The sequence below is a fragment of the Paramormyrops kingsleyae genome, chromosome 16 (assembly GCF_048594095.1).
Source record: "Paramormyrops kingsleyae isolate MSU_618 chromosome 16, PKINGS_0.4, whole genome shotgun sequence".
NCBI lineage: Eukaryota > Metazoa > Chordata > Actinopteri > Osteoglossiformes > Mormyridae > Paramormyrops > Paramormyrops kingsleyae.
In genome coordinates this window covers 11,717,878-11,741,388 of record NC_132812.1, presented here as the reverse complement: position 1 = coordinate 11,741,388, position 23,511 = coordinate 11,717,878, and the positions used below count along the sequence as shown (strand labels likewise).

At 44.5% G+C, this 23,511-nt stretch overlaps 1 protein-coding gene and 1 long non-coding RNA gene across 2 annotated transcripts; both read left to right on the top strand.

Annotated features, from left to right (window-relative positions):
- Positions 1-1,227: 1,227 nt before the first annotated feature.
- Positions 1,228-8,692, top strand: ftcd (formimidoyltransferase cyclodeaminase). The gene is made up of 14 exons (XM_023814787.2): positions 1,228-1,379; positions 1,793-1,976; positions 2,943-3,071; positions 3,177-3,265; positions 3,867-4,046; positions 4,429-4,566; positions 5,592-5,723; positions 5,799-5,860; positions 5,937-6,066; positions 6,305-6,466; positions 7,382-7,425; positions 7,732-7,870; positions 8,330-8,425; positions 8,517-8,692. Exons 1-14 carry the CDS (start codon positions 1,326-1,328, stop codon positions 8,598-8,600), a joined length of 1,623 nt encoding a protein of 540 aa, XP_023670555.2. The 5' UTR covers positions 1,228-1,325; the 3' UTR covers positions 8,601-8,692.
- Positions 8,693-10,297: 1,605 nt separating this feature from the next.
- Positions 10,298-16,581, top strand: LOC111845402 (uncharacterized). The gene is made up of 4 exons (XR_011983083.1): positions 10,298-10,414; positions 11,183-11,216; positions 15,635-15,981; positions 16,073-16,581. It is a non-coding gene; the product is annotated as an uncharacterized lncRNA (long non-coding RNA).
- The last annotated feature ends 6,930 nt before the right edge of the window (positions 16,582-23,511 follow it).

The window sequence follows — 23,511 nt, the reverse complement described above, 5'->3', positions numbered from 1 at the left end:
GACCAGATAATCCATGTCAGGGAGGACACTCTGAGCTAGGACAGGAATTGTAAATTACCATTTCAATTAAACGGGCCTGGATTTCACTTGAGCACTGAGTTCTTGCTGTGTGCTGATTGGTCAGTCTCCTATAATCATGCATATGTCACTAATACTAATGTGAAACAGCTGGATGAGTCTTTCAGTCAAGGAAACAAACTAGTCAAAGCACAAGAAAAGCTGAACTATTTCGGCAAGCACAGGAGCCTTTCAATTTGAAAGTAGTTTGTAAAACCCGAAATAGCTGAAAGTGTCCTCCCTGACATGGATTATCTGGTCACCCTAGTTTAAGTGCTTGCCCTCATTCGGTTCTTCAGTTAGCCATTGTTAGCGGAATGCTATATGTCGTGTAGGGGTTTTGAACAAAGGTTTCTTTTTATTCTTGGAGCACCGTAAATGGAATACATTTTTGTAACTTTTGCATGAGGCCCTGGAGTAAAACTACAGTTTTATTGTAGTCACAGAAGTAGAAGTAGGAGAACAGGAAGCAGAAGAACTAGTTATACGTCATACAAATGTGGGGTGTTCTACAGAGGTACACAATAAAGGCACCTTCTGCATACGCCACAAAGACAAAAGCTGATGTCGCTTGGAAAAGATCTCTGAGGGGCAAAGATTATCCAGTTAATGTAATGGTAGATTTTGTTAATCAGTACAAAGATTTTTTGACCAGGCGAGAGAAGATCTGAGTCCTAAAGTCATGTTATTCAACAGCTGAGAGATGCCAAGTGGGATGGATGGGGGTGGCAGTCTGGCACCTCTTGAATACGACTGAGTGCCTGAGAATATACCAGATTATTTTTTCAGCTCTGAATGCAGAGTTTGCTTAACCCTGCTGGACAGCATTCTTGTTTGGGTCAAAGCACTGAGCTCTGGTCCTCTGAGAGCTCTGAATAAACCTGTGCATGCTGGTCTCTGCGACTGGCTGTCGTCTTTGTCCTGTTAATGCCCTGTTAATGTCTTTTCCTGTTAATGCCCTGTTAATGTCTTTGTCCTGTTAATGCATTTCAAAGGTCCTCATCCAGACCACTGGATCAGGGCTCCTCTTTTCTCTACTCAAGCTGTTTTGTGTTTAACTGAACAGACCAGAGACTCATTGCCAGGTGACCTATGTACGGGGAATGGAACAGGTTAATGATTCCTCAGGCGTGTTTCGGGGGCGGGATCACCTCTTTAAAGGTGCTGTGTCCACAGTGTGGTAGTGGGAGTTTAAGGGGTCCAGAGGGCAGTCTACTCTTATTGGACTCGCCATAAGTTCTGAGTCACTCTGAGTCCTGGGACGGTCCATGGCAAAGCTGGTGGAGTGTGTGCCCAACTTTTCTGAGGGCAGAAACAAGGAGGTAGGAAGCAGGCCTGGGTGGGTGGGTGGGGTGATTGGGCTACAGGAAGTTGTCAGCGGGGCAGAAGTACAGAAAGAAAACAGTCCATGGGTAGCAATGTGTGAGTTGGCGTATGGTTACGTGCAACTGTGCATTCAAGGCCTTATCTTGTGAGAGATCAGGCATCAGATGATGGACAATTTGAAATACTTGGTGTTGCGTGATTCATATTATGCAGGTGTTAAGGATGCTTTCTGGTAAAAAGGCTGAATGTTCACGCATGACAATGCTGTTTGTGCGAAGCACAGCTTCCTTGTGATTTGTCATTGACTTTTTTAGTGAAGAGTCATGAAGTGTTAAGGAAGACGCCACAGGTGCTAGTCTGTCATTGTGCAGGCATGTGAAGGCCGCTCTAAGTGTGCCGTCGCGGGCAGGTGATTGACGCCATCGCGGACGCCATCTCCGGCACAGATGGCTGCAGCCTGCTGGATGTGGACCCGGGCTCCTCCACAAACCGCACGGTGTATACCTTGGTGGGCTCGCCACAGGCCGTGGTGGAGGGGGCTCTGAATGCAGCGCGGGTGGCCTTCCAGCGCATTGACATGGCCAAGCACTCGGGTGAGCAGCTGCTGCAGACAATCCGTCGTGTGACCTTCTCTCTGTGGTCAAGTCGCTATTGCGACATGAGATCTAAATCCAGTGTCCATGAGGACAGTTAACAAGGGTCAGAAGTGACAGATGGGGGATTGAGATTGCGGGGGACAGTGTGTGGGTTAGGACATTGGTCGTTGTTTCAAATCCCAGGATTGACTGAGTGATTTCATTGTTGGGCCTGTGGTTAAGGCCCTTAACCCCCAGTTGCCTTGGAAACTGTCTGACCTTGTTTTCTCAAAAAAAAACAATGTTGCTTTAGATATGAGTCTGCTAAAGAAATGTAAAAAACATGTGCAGTGGCCAGGGGTGACTTTACAATAAAGGGGCATTTTCATTAATGCCTCCCAGGTGGGAAATATTGGTCTAAAGTTACTGTGATCCTCAATCTACTTCAGGATCTTCCAGCAGGGAGTTACTGTACATGCCTAGCTCGTACATTATTTATACAGAGAGTTATTGTAATGAGCCATACCTCAATGTTCAGCTTTAAAGTTATTAGTTCCCTGCATTTGCACATTATACCTTAAGAACTGGGCTTACTTAGTGTTGTCCTGTCATTAAATTAGTCTTGCATAAACAGAGTAGCAATTAATCCACAGTGCCCAGACGCTGTTTAGGTAGGTCTCCTGGGTTCTTTTGTCACATTCGGCTGATGCTGCAAAACTAGTGATCCATGTAAACCTCAGAGTCACATGATCTGGCAGTCACATGATCTGGCAGTCACATGATCTGGCAGTCACATGAGGCTGCTGGTACATGACCTCAAAGTTAAGGCACTATTCCTGTGTCACCTGGCATGCTCCTGCATAAGGAGGTCACAGCTCCACTAGCAGTTGACATCAGCTAACTGAAAGCACTCTAACTAAAGCAGACCATCTTTGGTTGTCTTCAGGGAGGTGTCAGACCCCAAACCCTATGGCTATGTTTCAGGGGAACATCCCAGGATGGGGGCTATGGACGTGTGCCCCTTCATCCCCGTGCAGAACGTGACGATGACTGAGTGCGTGGACTGTGCCAATGCCTTTGGTGGGCGACTCGCTGACATGCTACAGATTCCTGGTGAGCCCTGAGACTCCTGCCCCATTGAAGGAGACTAGGTGGTTCATCAACCTCATGAGATGTTCCCCAAAACCCAAGCTGACAGCTTGTGATACCCCCTGGCAGTGTACCTTTATGGAGAGGCTGCCCGTGAGGAGAATCGGAGGTCTCTACCCACGATCCGTGCAGGAGAATATGAGGCGCTGCCTGAGAAGGTGAGGCCCAGCGTTTAACCTGTGCTCATTCACCACTTCCTGACACATTCAGTCAGGTAAACACATTAATGTCATTGCCATGGATAATTCCTGGCTAGGCCTTTTTAGCAACATCTAATGATGGCACAAAAATTTTCATGAACCATTTGCTGTATTTTTTGACCCCACTAGATGGCGCTCTTAGATTGCTTTCTGTATCCTTTGAGCCCTTTTTTGAACAGAGAGCACCTGCTAATGGGGTCAGAAAATACAGCAAACGGTCCATGAAGCTTCATTTGGCCACCACTACTAACATCTTCTCTAAGGAATTCAGGTTGTACTTTAAAGATACAGAAGCACCAGGACACAACCTAGGATTTAACTGGTCACTAAATATCTTCCTGTTGCCCCATCCATCTATCCATCCATCCATCCATCCATCCACTTATCTACTACAGGGAATGGAGATGTGGCCCATTTAAGTATTATTTCACTATAATAATTAGATACAATTCTGAGTTTGAGTACATTCAGGCTCTGCGCTGTTTGTAAATGTTCTTCAGTATCAATATGAATGGGATGCTGCACAAGGTTTCCTGCCTGAGTGTTAATCATGTCTCAGCTGAAAAAGACGGAGTGGACCCCTGACTACGGCCCTGCTGCTTTCGTCCCCTCCTGGGGGGCCACAGTGACGGGTGCTCGCAAGTTTCTCATCGCCTACAACGTGAACCTCCTGAGCACCAAGGAGCAGGCCCATCGCATCGCCCTGGACATCCGGGAGCAGGGGCGCAGTGCGGGTCAGGTGGGCGGCCGGCGGCCATTTCTGCTCTCAGATGTACCTCCTGGCAGGCCTGTGCACATTAAGTCCTTTTAAAAATAGCCAGCTTAGTGCAGATTTTTTGCTACTAATTCTGACAGAATGAGTTGGATCTGCTTAAGCAAAGGAGCATGATGTGCTTTCACTTAGGGTTGGGGATGGGGTTAGTATTAAGTCAGATAGGTCTCTGAAACATTATACACCTTGATCCAGGTTCTTCCAATATCATCGCTGCATCTTTGTATTCCTATATCGTGTTATTCTTTCTCATCTAAATATTATATGTTAAGCTTTAGCAATCAAGTGAATAGTGACATAAGTTCATCAAGGCATTACCCTACTGAGTGGGGCTGGGTGTGTCCTGCAGCCAGGCCTCCTGAAGAAGGTCCAGGGCATGGGCTGGTACCTGGAAGAGGCCAACTTGGCACAGGTGTCCACCAACATCCTGGACTTTGAGGTGACCCCCGTCCACGCAGTCTACGAAGAGATCTGCAGGGACGCTAAGGTAAGATGACAGAATCCATAACCAAAACAGCAAAAATTCATCAATTTCAATTACAATTGTCCAATTGCAATACACCGATCTTCTACTATTCTACAGACTACAATAATTACCATGCTAACCTATGCTTTGATGACCCTATACACAAACTAAAGCAGTAGGTGGCACCTGTAGCGAGGATGTGATTCTATATGAACCAGCTTTTAGCAGTGACTCGGAAGCAGTAAGTAATGATAGCCAAATGAAGCTTTATGAAACATTTGCTGTATTTTCTGACCCCGCTAGATGGGGCTCAAAGCATATACCCCAAAGCTAACCAAGAGCACCATCTAGTGGGGTCAGAAAATACAGCAAATGGTTCATGAAGCTTCATTTGGCCATCACTAGCAATAAAGCATCACCTAAGGCAGGTGTGGGCAATCTTATCCGCAAAGGGCCAGTATGTATGCAGGTTCCTGGGATAACCTGTAGGTCAGCTGTTCAAACCCAGGTGTGAGGACTCTTCAGCCAATCAGTCCTCTAATTAGTAATCTAATTAGGGAGTTGCAGCGAAAACCTGCATACACACCGGCCTACTGCTTTTTTCGTTTTTTGAGAGCTGCATGCAAACATAATCTCATTTTGATTTTATTTTATACTATTGCATTTTATTACATATTAAAGCAAAAGTCAGGAAAACACTTCTGTAAATTTAGAACCTTCTAAGGTTCTCATGCAGATTTAGAATGAGATTTAACATTATATTGCTGCAAACCATCATACTTCTGGATTCTGGGTGAAACAGTCTGAGTGTGAATACAGATACACCATCCATCCACCTTCTGACCGTGTATTCTGGTCAGGGTCTCGGTGGACCTAGATCCTAACAGGCATGCGATACACATAAAAACAGAGGTAGGTAATTCATAAAGTATTTAATCTATAATAAAAGGACAGTAGATGGTAGAGATAGTAATGTGAATGATCTGAAGTGGTGGTCATCATTCATTCATTCATTCATTCATTCATTCATTCTCACACCACGATAGGACCTCAAACTCCCGGTGGTGGGGTCTCAGATTGTAGGCCTAATCCCTCTGAAGGCCATGCTGGATTGCGCGGACTTCTACATTCAGAGGGACAAGCTTTTCGTTATTGAGGAGGAGCACAAAGTGAGACTGGTGAGCACCCACGTTCCCCAGTAACCTGCCTCTGGTAACCTGCCCCCAGTGAATGGCCTCTCTCCCTCCATTCAGGTCATTAGTAAACTGGGTCTGGACTCCCTAGGACCGTTTGTGCCCAAGGAGAGGATTATCGAGTGAGTGCCCATCAGCCGTGTCTGCCGAAGACTCTGCCCGTAAGCCGGGCCGCATGCTGATTGGTCCGTGTTGCAGATACATGGTGGTGGGCACGCAGGACCATCAGCGGCTGCTGTCGCTGCCTCTGCAGCAGTTTGTCCGCAGCGTGGGAGCCAGGACGGCCGCACCCGGGGGAGGATCCGTGTCGGCAGCCATTGCTGCGATGGTACGAACGCGAGTTTGGTGGGCGATGCTGATCAGGGCTTAATTTTCATTGGTGAATGTCAATAGCTGGAAGTCAAGTCAGCATTTCAGCTCAGGAAGGATTTCTGATGCTCACTGTGTCTGTGAAGATATATGTGCCGGATAACAGAAAATATCTAGATTTCTTTGGAGATTTGTATATGTTACTGAAGCATAAAAGGAGTCAGTGCTTGCCTGCCTGGGTTGGGTGTTGTTTCCAGGGGGCCGCTTTGGGCTGCATGGTGGGGCAGATGACTTATGGGAAGAAGCAGTTTGAGAACCTCGACACCGTCATGAGGAGGCTCATCCCCCCCTTTCACCACGCCATGGGTGAACTCCTGGTCATGGTGGACACCGATTCCAACGCCTTCAATGACTACATGGTGAGGACAGAAAAGGGCTCCACTTCATTGGTCAGGGTGGGCAGTAGTCATGTATATTTAAATCAAGTAACAATGCATTATGGGAGTTCTGGGGTAAAGTGAGTCTCAATAATGACGGCCCCCATGGCTTAAATACCTTTTTTCATACACTGCTGCCCCACCTAAGCTAAGCATTGCCTATGACATTTTGACCTTTTTAACCAATTTTTTTCTGCTCAGCTTTAGCTAACAAAACTCCCTACGTGGTTTGAGCAACTCTGTTTATCGATCATCATTTTAATCCCACCTGCTCGTTTCTTCATGGCTGTTAGGTGCCAGGAAGCCCTCAGAGGCCTTATTTTCCTTCTGTTGGTGCTTTTGCATTGGAAAGGGTGCAACTTTCCAGGCCACAAGGTCCTGTGTTCCTACTCAGCCATGCTTAGGGGGATTCTGCACCAATGTCTTAAAGGTCTCATGACCTTTAAATCAAACCTGTCACGTGTGCTCATGCACGCACAACCCAGTTTGTCTGATAGCTGGTGGTTCCAGCTGCCTGAGCACCTTTGGGAACCAGATTGCTAAGTGTGGTGTCACTCATGAACATCAGCTGCGCTGCTTTGATGTGTAGGAGAGGTATGTGTCTGCGGCCGAGGGCAGAGATCCTGTCAGGCTGCATTCTATCGCGTGACAAGTGTGTTGTCTAATCCTGTGACACCCCAGGGACTATCATCATGTCTGCCCCACCTTCACAAACCCTGTACCCTCGCTGCTCTGTAGCTGGAGGTGTGACACTTACAGGGGTGCTGTGGGGATGTCTTTCAGTTCTTGGTTCTGGCTAGTTCTCCTTTTCAAATATCAAGGCCAAACAAAACAGCAATAACATGATATACAGGTTCCCTAGCATGACACAAGTGACTCTTTTATCTGCTCTTTCAGACTGCGCTCAAAATGCCAAAGAACACCCCAGACGAAGTGAAAAGGTAGCACGAAAACACAAGAAAGTCAATGTTTATTTTCCCATTTACCCTGAACTGGAAAATTATTTGCTTGATGGATGGATGGTCTACCAGTGCCACAGCTGTTTAAAAAGCCTTGTATTAAAGGCTTTCATTCCAGATAAAGTGCATAAGTAATGTTTAAGTAGGTATGACCTAACCCTCACTATCTCACTTCTGACCTGTGGTGAGGAGTCAGATCACTCAGGCATAGAATTTACCACCATTCAAACAGCTTTAATTCCTGAGCTTGGATCCAAATGTTTTCTCATACACTGTTCCTCTGCCAAGGAGGGTTGTGGCCATACAGGATGGCCTGAAGAAAGCGGTGGGGGTCCCCCTGTCCCTTGCTGAGAAGGTCAGCCAGCTCTGGCCTTCCCTGAAAGAGATGGTCCTCTACGGCAACATGGCCTGCAAGTCCGACCTGCAGGTGAGCAGCATTGGGTGTCAGTGGGACCTCAGTGTCAGACAAGGCAGGAGTTTGATGAGCCATGATGGTGGAATTTCATTTTGCAAACATTTGTTGGACTTTTGGGGTGGGAGTAAGGGAGGCACCGAGTACGAGTGTCAAATATCTTTGACCTTTAAGCATGAGATCTTGCCCCTGAAAACCTGGGGAGTAAACCCCCTTCTCTTCTTTCCTGTCTGCAAAGGAGCAATTCATTACAAGTAGAATGGCTACAGGAGCAAGGAGAGAATTCCAGATTTTGACAACTGTTGACAGTTTAAAGGGAAATACTGTGCAGAGTTTGTTTAAAGGGGATGGATTAATGACTGTTCTTGTTATGTTGCGAATGGTAAAGCCTCTTAAATACACAGATGTCTGTTGGATGGTTTTGAGTCTTCTGGGTCATACAGTATAATGGTCTGTCATTTCTGTGATGTTGAGGTGGCGGCCAAAGCTCTTGAGACGGCAGTCTTTGGAGCCTACTGCAATGTTCTCATCAACCTCAAGGACATCACAGATGAGTCCTTCAAGTCCACAGTAAGTCATTAGGCCCTTTGCACCAATATCACAGGAGAGACAAATTCTCCTGCAGTTTTTATTTTTGTGATATTCTTATTTGTCTGTGCAGACTCAGCAGAGGGTTTCAGTGCTGCTGCTGGAGGCCAGACAGAGCATGGCTGCAGTGCTAGATGTGGCTGAGAAGAGGGAGTGAACAGCCGTGTGGATGGCTCAGGAGAGCCCCAGGCTTAAAATTTGGCCTACACAGACACCACAAAAAACTCAATAAATGCCATCTTTAATGGAGCCATTTTGGTCTGCCTGCTTCTTCTTGTCATCCTTAATGTTTTTGGAGTCTGGAGAATTTTTCATAATCTGTTTCACAATTGTGAATTATACACAGGGCACTCAAGTCCCACACAATGACTGTGAGACACACACTGCACCCCCAACAGATGTAATCTCACTCCAAACTTTTAATGAAACTTGAGAGCCCTGGTTATGCAGGTAGATGAAGGTCCAGAGCTCCAAAACAGGATTTCTGCCCCACTTACCCGTCTGCCCCTGACTGGGAGGTAATACCGGTGGAATGGTGGTTCAGAGGGTATCACTGTGGGCTCATGTGACACTCCCCCAACACTCTATACGTGGAGTGCCGAACGCTCTCCCCCAACGCTCTATACGTGGAATGCCGAACGCTCTCCCCCTACGCTCTATACGTGGAATGCCGAACGCTCTCCCCCAGTGCTCTATAGGTGGAGTGCCAAATGCACTCCCCCAGCGCTCTATAGGTGGAGTGCCAAACGCTCTCCCCCTACGCTCTATACGTGGAGTGCCAAACGCTCTCCCCCAGCGCTCTATACGTGGAGTGCCGAACGCTCTCCCCCAGCGCTCTATACGTGGAGTGCCGAACGCTCTCCCCCTACGCTCTATACGTGGAGTGCCAAACGCTCTCCCCCAGTGCTCTATAGGTGGAGTGCCAAACGCACTCCCCCAGCGCTCTATAGGTGGAGTGCCAAATGCACTCCCCCAGCGCTCTATAGGTGGAGTGCCAAACGCTCTCCCCCTACGCTCTATACGTGGAGTGCCAAACGCTCTCCCCCAGTGCTCTATAGGTGGAGTGCCAAACGCACTCCCCCAGCGCTCTATAGGTGGAGTGCCAAATGCACTCCCCCAGTGCTCTATAGGTGGAGTGCCAAACGCACTCCCCCAGCGCTCTATAGGTGGGGTGTTGAATGTTAGCTCCTCTTCGGTGTATTTTCTCCACATACACCAGTTTCTTCCTGCAGTCGAAAAACCCTACATCTTACTTACAAGATAATAAAACTATTAAATACATGATGTATGAGCAGACTTAGCTCACTGACAAAATTTCTGCTCAGTGCACATAGAGCGGTAAGCTCACCCCGCTTTCCTGTTCACAGCCGTTGCAGACCGCGCCGCTCATTATCCCTCCCCGCTCCAGTCCCTTTTCACGACGCTCCAATGAAATCGCTCCCCGCTTCAGTCTATTTTCACGACGCTCCAATGAAATCGCTCACTGCTCGTTCAAAGAAAAAAAATCTGCATTGCTTTAATTTTAGCCTAAACTGTTTTCTTCTCTGCTCACGTGCTCTAGGTCCACAACACATTAGCACATCCTCAACCTGGGATTAGTTGTGCTTCGTGCCCCCCTGCAGTGCCATGGCACCCCCCAGGGGAGGCGCGCCCTACACTTTGAGAATCACTGGGTTTGGTGAACTCCTGTCTATATACTGTATATAGCCCACATACACAAAGCAACAAGAACAAGAAGAATAGCCACAATAATAATCACATCAATAACCATGCAAATAATAAAAAATTAAGATAATAATACCCAAATATTTCATAGCTACAGTACGTCCCCTTTCAGACACTGCCTCACCACGATCGCGGTGGGAGGAATCTGGAAGTGGCCAGGAGTGGCACTGCACTCATAAACACCAGAGAGGCTCCGTCCCCGAGGACTCTGTGAGGAACACTGTGGACACACTCTGCTAGCAGGCTGTAAGTACACCGTCTCTGTTGTATCACTGTGTATCTACCCAGAGCTGAAAGTGCTGCCGGCTTTAAAGGAGAAACTGCCGTTTTTTAACAATCATTTCTAATGTGAGCTGATTTGCATCACTGTGCACCTGGCTTGGCTGTTATGTTTCACTCAATTTATGTTGAGTACAGTGTAGTGTTTAAAGATTGCTTTTCAGTGGTCACTTTGAGTAAAACTACTTTTTGGCAAATTTATTTAATAAAAAATGGAATTCAGATTTACTGTATTTTGCTGTCTAAAGGGTCCAGTGGTTTCAGTTGTGAGTCAGCATAATGATGTTTTTAAACCCAGTGAACAGGTCAGACTGGTTTGAGCACTCTGGTCTTCTGAAGCTACCACAATGGGCAGCACTTGTAAAGTACACTTTAGGGTGGGATGTATTTGAGTTGGGCTGATAGTAGAAACTCCAGCTATTCCCTTCACACACGCCGGACTCCATGCTGACTGATATGTTAACTGAAAATATATTCACCCATCTGACTCCTTTCTGATCCTCTGCTACTGGTTACTATTAAACGGGACAGAGACAATTTCTGATTGACTATCATCATTAGGAGAAAGACACATACAAAGGATTAAAAAGGAGGAAACAGGTAAGAAGGGAAAGGGAGTGGCTCGGGCTAGCAGTGGTTATCATCTGTCACTCACTGCTACGATACTATTGTGTGCTGTCAGAGAAACCCGTCATGTTTGTGAGGTAATGACTGCTCTCTCTCTCCCCTTTTCAGCTTTCACATCTGAACATGTCCGGTTATAATCAAGGTAATTCTTATTTGTTGTTAATCATTGTACAGTTGACCCTTCCACATTGTGGGTTAGGGGTGCAGGCCCCCACTATCAGGAAAAACCACATTAAATGTTTTAGTCCCCTTGACGGATGAAGTGAGGGTTCCGTGGGTGGCTGGCGGAAAAGTTTTGAATTTGTTCATTATTGGGGGTGATATTTTTAGTGCCATTTGGGGTGGGTGTTTGGTCATATATGAAGGGCAGCTTTAAGTAAAAACATGTCAGAATTATAAAAAAAATATGTATGAAATAAATATGAGAAGTATGGAAGCCAAGAACGGCTGTGCTTGCGATTATTTTTATTTTTATTTTATTTTTCCCGAGTAAACAAGACAACTATCTTGAGATATCAAGTCTCATTTTCTCATGAAAACAGAATCATTCAGCGGTGTGGCAGCGTAAGATACGTGTTTTCAAAGGATTTGCAGCTTATATACTGTTCATTTTACCTTGATATCTAAGCATAGCTCTGTATGTCTGCCATTGCGTAGATGGAACAGTTTAGCACAATTCCTTAAGTGGAATATCCCCCAAGCATTCAGACAATTTGTTTAGATTTGAATGTGGGTGTGAAGGTTTCTATATATCAAATATCAGCGTTTCAATATCATATTATCTACACGTTGTGTACAGTGATATGACATAGCATTTCCCAGGACCACAGAGAAAGACAGCACATGACATGCACCTCATGGTAAAACACAGCACTAGTACAACACTTATTAGTTTCAAAGTTAAATAAACCAATACAAATATTAAATAATAGTAATTATAAGTCTTATTTATATAGCACCTTTCTCACACTCAAGGACGCTTTACAATGCAAACAATGATACAGAAAACATTGCACATGCAACAGCAACAATAACAACAGAACAACATCAGGAGTGTTACGTAGTAGCAGTTACATTATAGCATTTGTGGAATAAATGAGTTTTCAACTGAAGCTTGAAAATGCTAAGTGACTGTATGTCTCGCAGACTGTGAGGAAGTGTGTTCCATAGTGCAGGTGCTGTCACACAGAACGCCCTGCCACCCACAGAGGATAATCTGAATTTAGGTACGGTAAGAAGATTGGAGCCCGATGATCTTAGTGTGAGAGCAGGGGTGTATGGAAGAAGAAGGTCAGACAGATAGTGAGGGGCAAGTCCATGGAGAGCTTTGTAGGTGATTAATAAAATTTTATATTTGATTCTGTAAGTGACAGATTCATGAAGAATCGGGCTGATGTGGGCGGATCTTCTCCTATGTGTTAGCAAACAGGCAGCAGAGTTCTGAACATATTGTAGTTTGTTCAGAAGTTTTGATGGGAGGCCAGAAAGCAATGCATTACAATAGTCAAGGCAGGTAGTGATGAAGGCATGGATTAGTGTTGTAGTATCCGCAACACTGAGGGGTGGATGGAGGCGAGAGATATTGCAGAGTTGGAAAAATGCAGTCTGTACAGATGTACTAGTGTCAGCACTTACATATCATTGAGTGTCGTCAGTGTAGCAATGGAAGCTGAGACCATAGTGACGTATAATTTGACCTAAGGGAAGCATATAGATCAGGGGTCTCCAGCTCCGGTCCTGGAGAGCTACCGTCCAGTAGGTTTTCTATCACACCCGGCTTCTGATAAGCCACACCTGTTCTCAGGTAAATACCAGGACCAGGTGTGGCTCATCAGAAGCCAAGTGGGACAGAAAACCTACTGGATAGTAGCTCTCCAGGACTGGAGTTGGAGACCCCTGATATAGATGGTGAAAAGTGTTGGGCCTAGAACTGATCCCTGGGGGACATCCTGTGTGAGAGGAGCAGTATCAGATTTGTGTGACTTGATGGAAACAAAATACTGTCGGTCACTGAGGTACGATGTAAACCAGGTAAGAGCAGCACCAGTAATACCAATATCAGTGAGGCGGGGGAGAAGGATTTTAAGGTTAACATAGTCAAATGCAGAACTTAAGTCAAGAAGGAGAAGAATGCTGGCCTTTCCAGAGTCTGCAGCCATTAGAAGATCATTTGTCACCTTAAGTAAAGCCGTTTCTGTACTGTGTAGGGTTCTGAAACCGGATTGAAATGGGTCATACAAATTATAAGCGTCTAAGCGATCAATAAGTTGAACAGCAACAACCTTTTCTAATGCCTTAGACAGGAAGGGAAGATTAGAGATTGGCCTGTAAAACTTTAGCTGAGATGAGTCTAGACCAGGCTTATAACAGGTGTAATAGTGGCAATTTTCAATTCTGGTGGGACAATACAAGTAGCAAGACTACAGTTTATTAAATGTGAGATGGGTACCGACAGAGTGTCTGAACAGTTCTTTATAAGTGTAGTAGGAGCAGGGTCCAACTGACACGTAGATGGACTCGATTTCCTGATTAATTGATTAATAGAAGCAGGAGAGGAGGGAACAAATTCTGATAATAAGTGGGCAGGGGGTTGTGGTATGATGGTGGTTGATGGAGGTGGGTGAGGGGTTGCAGAAAAGGAATTATACAAAGTTTCAATTTTAGACTGAAAATATTTCATAAATGAGTTACAGCGCTCATCAGAAGCAATGGTAGTTTTAACTGGAGACTGACATAACTTATTTACTGTAGAAAAGAGTGTTCTATGTCGGCTTGAAGCACTGTTAATAAGAGTAGAGTAGTATGATGAGCGTGCAGCCGTTAGAGCAGATCTGTAAGCCGTCAGGTGTTCAGGTGGTTTTCCCCTCCATGATTTGCCACCATATAGTGATGGAGGGGTTTGCGTGCCTCTAAGATCCTAAGAGCTATGATATCGGGGGCAAATGCTCCTGGTAGGGTCTCCCAAAGCAAACTGGTCCTATGTGAGAAGCCAGACTAAGTGCAGTTCATATTAACCCATATGATAAAACCAAGGAATATGTTACCTGCCCGAACTGGGGAGACTGGGGCCTCAAGCTGGAGCCAGACCTGGGCTGGGAACTCGAAGGCAAGCGTCTGGTGACTGGATCTCCACCAATGGGGCCCAGCCGGGAATCACGCAAAGGGGTAACATGGGTTCACACCCCTGTAGGCCCACCACCTGCAGGGGGAGCCGTGAGGGTTAGGTGTAGTATAGAGGCAGGGGTCTCCCTGCTTAGACTGCTGCCCCCGTGACCCAACCCTGGATAAGCAGCAGAAAATGGATGGATGGATGGATGGCAGAACCTTTTTCTAGAACCTGGTTCCGGTTTACAAGTCCCTGGGCTGTTTCGACTTTTATCGTGTTCACACCACAGGAATGTAGCCCAATTGTATTTCTTCGGAGTTCCAGAACCCTTTTTTAGTACCTACTCTAGACGAGGTACTTTTCTTTGAAACATGAACTGCTGAGGACGCGCTTACAGCCTTAGCTTGCTGATGGGTTGGACCACAAGTGCCACGGTTAACTTTAACGAAAGTGTAAAAAAAATTGAGCAGATGGAATTATTTTTGTACCTCAATTACATTTAATGCATCAATTAATACATTTTGCTTGCCCCTCCTAATTCCTGCATTGGAAAATTCGATCGCTAACCAATATACTTTTGTCTATTATTGCCACTGCTGGTGTTGAAACTTGCCAGTGCTTATTCGGGGGATAACATTACATCTTTTTTTTTTATCCAGCGGAAAAGATCGATCTGCTGGTCAGAATTAAAAAGAATCATGAACAAATCGTTAGATATATAAGTAAAATATATATCCCATTTGATCGTGATCAATCCTCCTAATAACTAACAAATAACAAACAAAACAACTTATTTATCCTGCATTGTATTGGAGTGGCGGTGTAGTATCATTTGAAATTATATGTGAAGTTTAACCTACGAGCTTTTTGCATCTCTCAAGCTGATTTAGCGTTAAGGTCCCAGTTGTGTTGTCCTGTGTGAAACTAACTCACGAAAGTGTCCAGGAGTTTCAAAAGTGCCTGCTTGAGACAGCCCAGGAACTTATAAACCGGGACCAGGTTTTGGAACTTCGGTGCGAAAGCACCTAATATGTTTATCCTTGTAATTATTCACAGAAAATTATGTCTTTATCTTGTGAAAACAAGGCTTGTTATCTCGAGATAACGGCATAAAAAATAATTGCAAGCACCACTGTTCTCGGCTTCCGTAGAGTACAGTGTCTGGTCATACAGTACAGTGTACTGCATTAGGGTTACTGTTAAGTAAACACACCTGGCATCCTCTAAACCGGCACTACATATATATTTTATGCATTTATGAGTTGCTTTTGTGTGACATTTGCTGGCTTTCATGCAAAAAAAGCTTTTGCAAAACCCTTCAAAGATTCCTTGGTAGGGAAAGCTGCAATGCAGTAGGTTCGACTGTAATGTTTTCACTTTCTTGGAAGTGAAGTTTAGAAATGATCAGGCCTGTTTCGCCTTTTCGTCACTGAACTTGTTTTGCTATCCTGCAGGCTACAATTCAGGTCTCCCACCAGGCGGCAATCCGGCACCCGGATACGGCCCCCCGCCTGGATCCTGGCCTCAGTCTGGGCCCAATGGTCCACCAAGGCCCTACCTTCCACCTGGACCAGGGGGGTATCCCCCAGGGACCGTCCTACCACCAGGGACTATCCTAGCACCAGGGACAGCCCCACCACCAGCTTGCCCTCCTCCCCCATACCACCCAGGTGGTGTTCCAGCTTATGGTCTGTCTGTTCAATGTGAACAGAGGCACCATCATTGCCACGGCCGTGGTCGTGGTCGTGGTCGTGGTCGTGGGCTCCATTTTGGTCGCCATCACGGTCATTGTCACCATCAGGTAAATCAGGAATTCAAAGGTACAGGAATTAACATGCACTGGCAGTAGCCCTGGCAGTGTGTGATGTGTCATGTGATGTGTTTTTCTGTAGCACTGCGGCTGCTGCAGTGACTCGGACTAGACCATAAGAGGAACTCAAGAGAACAGATGGGGCTGCTTAACTCAAGGACCGTCCACAGAAACTCTTCTGCTTTTAATACTTCTAACACTTCCTCTTTGATTTATTACAAAGCCTCTTACTGAACCTAGAAGTGAATTTTACTGTTCTGTCGTTTGTGATTTACAGACTACTGAACTGAACTGTTTTAGTTCACTGGCTGTAAAACTGGTATCAGGCTGATTCACTGAACCTCTTACTTATACTGATTTATGGGGCTGCTACCATATTGTGATCAGAACATTGCAGTTTTCAACAGCTAAACACCATTTAATGGATATCAGGGGTTCAGCTGTGAAGATAAAAATGAAAATGTGTTATCCCTACTGTATAAATTTAATGTGTCTTCCTCAGACAAAAGTAGATTCTATATACAGCTTAATCAGTTTTTAATTTGTTTGTTTATTTTGACAGAATAAAGAGAATTAGAAAGAAATGTAAAATGGAATCCACAGACCTTTTATTCAATTATTAAAAGTATTACCTCTGAGACACACCATGGACCCTAAAACTATAATACAGCTAAAACCATAATGATCAGATAGGATAATGTAAATTATTGAGAAGCACTGCATCAAATATTCATATGTATTCAAGCCACTTACACAGTGCAGGGTCATGGTTGGCCTGGAGTCTGTCCCAGGAAGCACAGGCCACACTCACATGTTATGGGCAATATAAAGACACCAGCTGACCAAACTTCATGGGGGAAGAGACCCTCAGAACACAGGGAGAACATGCAAACTGCAAAGACAGAGGCAATCTATACCCAACCACAGGTGATTATAGGGACTCTGGGGGCCCTAGGCAAAAAAACTCCACGGGGCCCTCCAACTTACCCTCCCCCGATATGGTAAAATTTATTACCATTATTTTAGCATGAAGTCTAAATTAATATCAACAAAGAGAATTTAATAAACACAAGTCCTTTCTTTTCACTTTTATGAAAAACAATACAGATATTATGCAGATTTGTCATTGCAATGTACCATGTAATCACCGCCCTTGGGGACCCCCTCCCAGCTCGGCACCCCAGGCAGTTGTCTGGCCTGCCTGTCTTGTCACTTTGCGTCTGTTATCGACACTGAAGGTGAGTGGCTACAGTGATCCACCATGGAACCTCTACTTACTTACAGTAACTGCCTAATGTATGAAACCAAAACAACGACTTTTCAGGCTTGTTTTGTTGCTCTAATTACAGGGTGTAAACACACCCAAAGTGCATTGAAGATGCATTGAGATCCGATTGCTCAGACCACATTCGGAGGTGGTCTGTACCTAGTAATAAATCAAGGTAAAATTAAGGGTAAACAAAACATAGTAGATGATTTTAATACACATTTCATTAATGCAGGAATAATTACTCAATCCAGTCGTCCAGTAGATTTTGGGGGTAGTGCAATTATCAATTGTAATTGGTCAATGGGGGCTTCTGCCCATGCAAGAAGCCACACCAACGCTTTTTTAAATGGATTATTATAATGTGTGAATTTCCCGCCTTGTTTTACAGTAGAGCGCCGAACATGCGAAAACTCGAATAAACCTTTTCAGATGTATGCTAAAAAAAAAAAAACGTAACCAGCAGTTTTGCCGCATGTAAAATTCAATGTTAAGTTCACCAGCCATTTCTCCCTTTCACACAGGCTCAGTGTCACGTCTGCCCGCCATGTCTGCTTGACCCTCATGTCTTCTCCTTCACGTGGCCACACCTGATGTTGCCACTCCTTGTTAGTTCATGGATTTCAGTACCTTTTTGTCTTACCATTGCTAGTCGGGTTATTGACATCAAACCTAGTATTGCCTGGAGCATCATTGCCTGGAGCATCACCTTTTGTCATTTTCAGAGCCATTTTCGTTAATTAATGGTATGAGGTATTGTATGTAATACAAACCACATAGCAATCTCTTCAGCTGGCAAAAAAAAGTTTAGAAAACTTTTGAAGAGCTGACAGGGTTCGAATCCTCTGACACCTCAGGATGAGTCGGATGTCATCGGTCAAGTGACATTGCATGACCGCAAGCTTTGCCTCCCAGCTTCGAGGCTTTGCAGTAGTTATGGTGAGCAGCTGTATGAGTAGGGTTGGAGGTACCCGCATGTCTCATTTTTCATTCTGTCCAGAGGTATACGGTATTTTAAAAAGCAGCACTATGACAATATTGGTGATAAAATTCATCAAGCAGGATGGTCCTGTCTAATTGTCTGAAACTGTTTGTCATATTCAGGGTAGCTGGGGATCTGGAGCCTATGCTGGAGGCTGTGGGTGCAAGGCAGGGAATAACCCATTGCGCACTCACACACCATAAACATGTACATGCATGCCCATGGGCAATTTGGCAACTCCAATTAGCCTCAGCATGTCTTTTTACTGGGGGGGAGGAACTGCAGTACTCGGTGGAAACCCTGTGACGACACAGGGAGAACATGAAAATTCCACACGCGGAACCCTTGCAGAAACTTGAACCCAGGTCCCAGAGGCATGAGGCAACAGTGCCCCCCCCCCAGGTAATTTTGTTGTAAGGATTTCAAAATAAAATGGTATGCCTTATTACTGTAATACTGCCCCAAACTTGACTAATAACTTTAAATCTGTTCAGAAAAGTTTATTCATTTCACAACATTCCTTGTATTTCTGTTTGTTGCAATACATTTGCCATCTGTCCTCTGTTGATCTGGTGGCACCAACTGTGACCATCCGCAGTCGGATATATATATATATATATATATATTGCCAAAACTATTGGGACACCCCTCCAAATCATTGCATTCAGGTGTTCTGATCACCTGCTTAGCCACAGGTGTATAAAATCAAGTGCCTTAGGCATGCAGACTGCTTCTAAACAAAATATAAGACTTTTGGCATTTTTAGTTTTTTGATTGCAGATTAAAACCTGTTGTTTTGACTTTATTGGAACCATTTTTCAGGTCCCCAGAAAGATCTGTGAATGCAATCAATAAACTAAAAATGCCAAAAGTCTTGTATTTTGTTTAGTTACTTATGGGTAAGGTTAGGGCTGGGTGGGTGTTAAGGTCATCATATTGGGATTAGAGTTTTCCCCATAGAAATGAATGGAGAGTCCCCACAAACTTACAATTACAAACTTGTGTGTGTGTGTCTGTGTGTGTATGCAAGAAAAGGCACTTTCCCACCGTAGCAACCTTTTCCCAGAATCAGGAACTTCTGTCGTGTTCCCACTGCAGGAACTGCAGTTACGTCCTCCACTCTGTGGAGGTGCTGTGAGATCTTGCTGATTGGTTGACCACAAGCACCACTGCTATATGGAGAGGATTTTGTGCCACCTTGAAATGTAAACGTGGCTTTGGGCATGCGGAGGAAAACAATCAATGCAATGTATTATTTTACAGTGCACATACTGTAACGCAGAAACTGTGCCATGTGGAAATGCATTGCACAAGAGGCTTATCGGTGACTGTCGTGAGGAGAACGTGCCACAAAGCAAAGCCATCATTCCATTGCTTTGCATCTTATTTAACTACCATGCAGAAAAACAAATTGAAGGGTTTATATTACACACAATTTAATGATGAAATTGTCCCACATGACACTGAAATGCAATGGTCATCCTTGCTCTGCTGAATCGGCTCATTTTCATTTTCAAAAAGGACATACTAAGAGACAGAGGCCACCTGGAAATGTAATCACTGTTCAATTGCAGTTGTAGCAATCACAGAAAAAGGACTGAGACAATCACTAAAGATGTACTCGATGAGGCGACAGCCACTGCACCCCAGCTGTGCCTCTCTTACTCTATGTACTGCTTCACTTCAAAATATCTTTCGGAGCAATAGTAAGGCAAGAAATACCCTCGTTGCTCCTGTGGGTAGAAAGTGATGCTGTCAATGAGGATTTTGTCATTTATAGAGTAGAGTGGCTTCTGGAACACTTGCAACAGGCAGTGACTGTAACTGGCCAAGGTTCCGGGACACCATAGTACCTTTCATGTCTATTCAAGTTTCAAACAAGGTTTCCCAGGCAAGGAAGTCGGTCTAAGATCCCTAGGTCATCATTCGTCATGTTCCATAGCGCTAACGTGGAAGTTACGTGGAAGTGAAGGGAAAAAGACATAGAATTAGCGGAGCAAAAAGCAAGCAGGTGGATTATTTATGTACATCAATTACATAGAATACAGTAATGAATACCTTTTTGCTTGCATATCCATATTTCTTCAAAGGAAACTTCATTGATAACCGATATACTTTTGTGCAATATCACCAGTGCTTGGAGTTATCAAGTTTCATCAAAAGCATTAAACAAGCAAATGGGGCCAGGTACGAAAACCAAACAGCAAAGACCGGGGTACAGAAGAGACAGGAAGTAATATAGGGGTAGACCAGACAGGCCAGACGTCCACAGAACAGAACTGGGCAGGGATGAACACAGGACGGGAGAACACGGGCAAGTTTGTCTTATGCTGGTTCGTGTGGCTCCAGAGTGTATCTAGGAAGCTACAGGCCCAAAGCAGGGAATAACCCAGGATGGGGTGCCAACCAATTGCAGAATTTTGTTTTTATTTACAACAATATTATAAAAGAAAGTCTCCCCATCATCTTGTCCACTTGTGCTCGCGTCATATGTGGGTAACCATACTTTTTTCACTAGAATGACAGTTTTATTGTACTGCTTCAGTATTTGAGAAATTAAGCTCTAGTAATGATTAGCTTCTCTTCCAGAGGGTCATCCAATTAGCCTTCATCTGAACAACCTGATGCCACATGGCCTCAGGCACCTTGAAGAGGTCCACCATCTTGCAGAATGCCTACCAATGTTATCAGATAGACTGGGGATGCCAGATATTTCAAGATATTTCAGATTAGATGCAAGAACTGCCAAGAATAACAAATCATTCTCTAATTTTGATCGCATGTCTTTCTCAAATTTCTTATTTAAACCATATGCTTTGTGATGTGGCATAGCTTTCACTGTTGAAATATGATTAAAATACATCTCTTCTATTCATGTTAGAATCATTTGGAATTTGGATGAGCTATGACTTTGTATTTTACAGATGAAGCTCACTGAGATTGCACAGGCAGTGAATCCGCTGGGGGTAGGGAAGGCCGCAGGGATCTGTGGTATGCAGGGTGAACTTCTCCAGACTGCCGGTAAGTCTGTCCTCTTGGCATTGCAGGCAATCTTTGTTTCCATTTGGGAGTCAGGCATCATCTCAGCTGACAGGAAGACGGGACTTACAGTCCCCATCTAGTAAGGGAAGGGTGATCGCCTGGGTTGCTTTCAGTGCTGAGTAAGGTCCTTGCTTATACCCCAAAAGACCCTCCCCAAAGGTGCTGTGTGTAGGTGTGGTGTGTGAATTTAAAGGGTGGCCTCCTTGAGTATGAGGATCCTGAGGCAGGGAGAGGGCAGGTCAGGACGGAGACTTCCCACGAGAGCAAATGGTAACTCAGTCTGGCCACTGGCCTTCTCTGGCCACTGTAAATTCAGTTACGTCCGTATCACCATAGTGTTGCACACTGGAACCCCCATTTTCTCACCGACTTCTCGATGATCATCAATCACTAACACTGTCTGTATTAAAATGATGAACCAAGAAAACTGCAGCATCTTTAGCATTTTTTCTTGCAATCAGTAATACAGTAAAGGTGGAAAAAATATGAATGAGTAGCACTGAATGTCCAGTGTTAAGTGGTGCTGGAGCCCTGAGTATGTTTGGGGCGTGAAAGCACATCTGGACATACATGTGACTGTATCAGGATGCACACAGGATTACGTCACAGACGCTAGGGATGAGCGAGTACAGCATTATCTGTATTTGTATCCGTATCTGTTAACCATATGAATTATCTGTATCTGTACTCGGAATGGGCGGGGCCTAACCCGGAAGTGGGCGGGGTTTGACCTGGAAGTGGGTCGGGTTGTCTTTAAATGGGTGGGGCTTTAACCGGTATGTTATTTTAAGCATGCAATTGATATGGGTTGATCAGAAATTGTTATATTTATTGCTGATTAGAAAACTATTTACATGACAGCATCAGCATTGAGCTTCAGATCAGTGGTTTTGATCACGATAACAAACGAACTATATACAGAACAAGTTTTGCAACAATGAATACAACACATGCGGTTGCAATTATGAAGTAAAATGTAATGAACAAGAGTTTTCATCTCAACATAACTTTCTTTTTTTAACTTTTAATTTTTTTATGATCAGTGTGATTTCTTTTTTTTTGGTTCTTTTTTATTTTTTTTATTTCCACACCAGGTATGTGTGAGTGTGTGTGAGTGAGTGAGTGAGTGAGTAAGAGAGAGACAGAGAGAGAGAGAAAGAGAGAGGGGGGGGGAGTGTGTGTGTGTGTGTGTGTGTTTGTGTGTGTAGCTTAATTTGTAATATTAATTATACCACAACTACCTTTATTTTTTTTTTATAAAATACAGCAAGAAAGTGTCAGACACTCATTGCGTGAAGTAAAAAAAAAATGGCTAGAGCCAGCTGACGGTTTAAAAAAGAAAAAAAAAACTCCGACAGGCAGAGACGCGAGTCGCATTCTACAAACAAACCTGAAGCTGAAGAAACCCTAAACGTTAACGGAAAAAAACCCGCGATCCTGAGTGACTGAGGGAGCGACAGAGAGAGAGAGAGCGCTGTTCTCTTCTCTTCTCAGTGTTCTGTGTGTGAGTGAGCAGAGCGGGACACAGCAACACAATAAATCTGTATGTGTGTAGGGGAGGGGCGCTGTGACTAGTCTATCACAGAACGCAGACACAGTCAGCTACCCAATGAGAATTTTTATTCAATCCGAGCACAGATATTGACTTGTATTACTCGTATGATACTCGTACTCGTCAAAAGTGCTTTATCCGTACCGGATACTCGTTTCAGCCGAGTATCCGGCTCAACTCTAACAGACGCCATACGTTCTTGTTGTTTTAGTGCAGGGCTATTCAATTCAGGCCCTCGATTCCAAATCCAGGCCTTGTTTTCACTTCTCCCACGTAGTTAGTTTGATAATTACTGTCTCTGATTGGTCAGTGGCTTCACACCTGGCTCACAGGTGAAGGAAGGCTGGAAAATCAGCAGGGCTCGGCCCTTGAGGACCGTGAGTTGAATAACCCTGTTTTAGAGAATCTGCCATATACTGGGTCCGTAGCGTGGTAATTTTTGGAAGAACAGAAAAACAATTCAAAACCACACTATTCACAACTTGGTTGGAACAAAAGGTGGAGGATGATTCTCTTTGTATATGATATTGTTTGGAAAAGTAGCTCTTACTGTGAAAATGATTCCTGATTCCTGGTTTGGTTTGTCTGGATGTAGAAAATGATTATTTTGACATTGATGCATTTTGTGAGTAGCTGAGTTTTCAGTGTAGAGGAGCAAAACAGGCATGAAAAGTCATT

Coding starts and splice junctions, on each gene's coding strand:
- ftcd (XM_023814787.2), top strand. CDS start 1,326: ATGGCAAAGCTGGTGGAGTGTGTGCCCAACTTTTCTGAGGGCAGAAAC. Junction 3,072..3,176: donor TGACATGCTACAGATTCCTG/GTGAGCCCTGAG, acceptor ACCCCCTGGCAG/TGTACCTTTATGGAGAGGCT. Junction 8,426..8,516: donor ATGAGTCCTTCAAGTCCACA/GTAAGTCATTAG, acceptor TTGTCTGTGCAG/ACTCAGCAGAGGGTTTCAGT.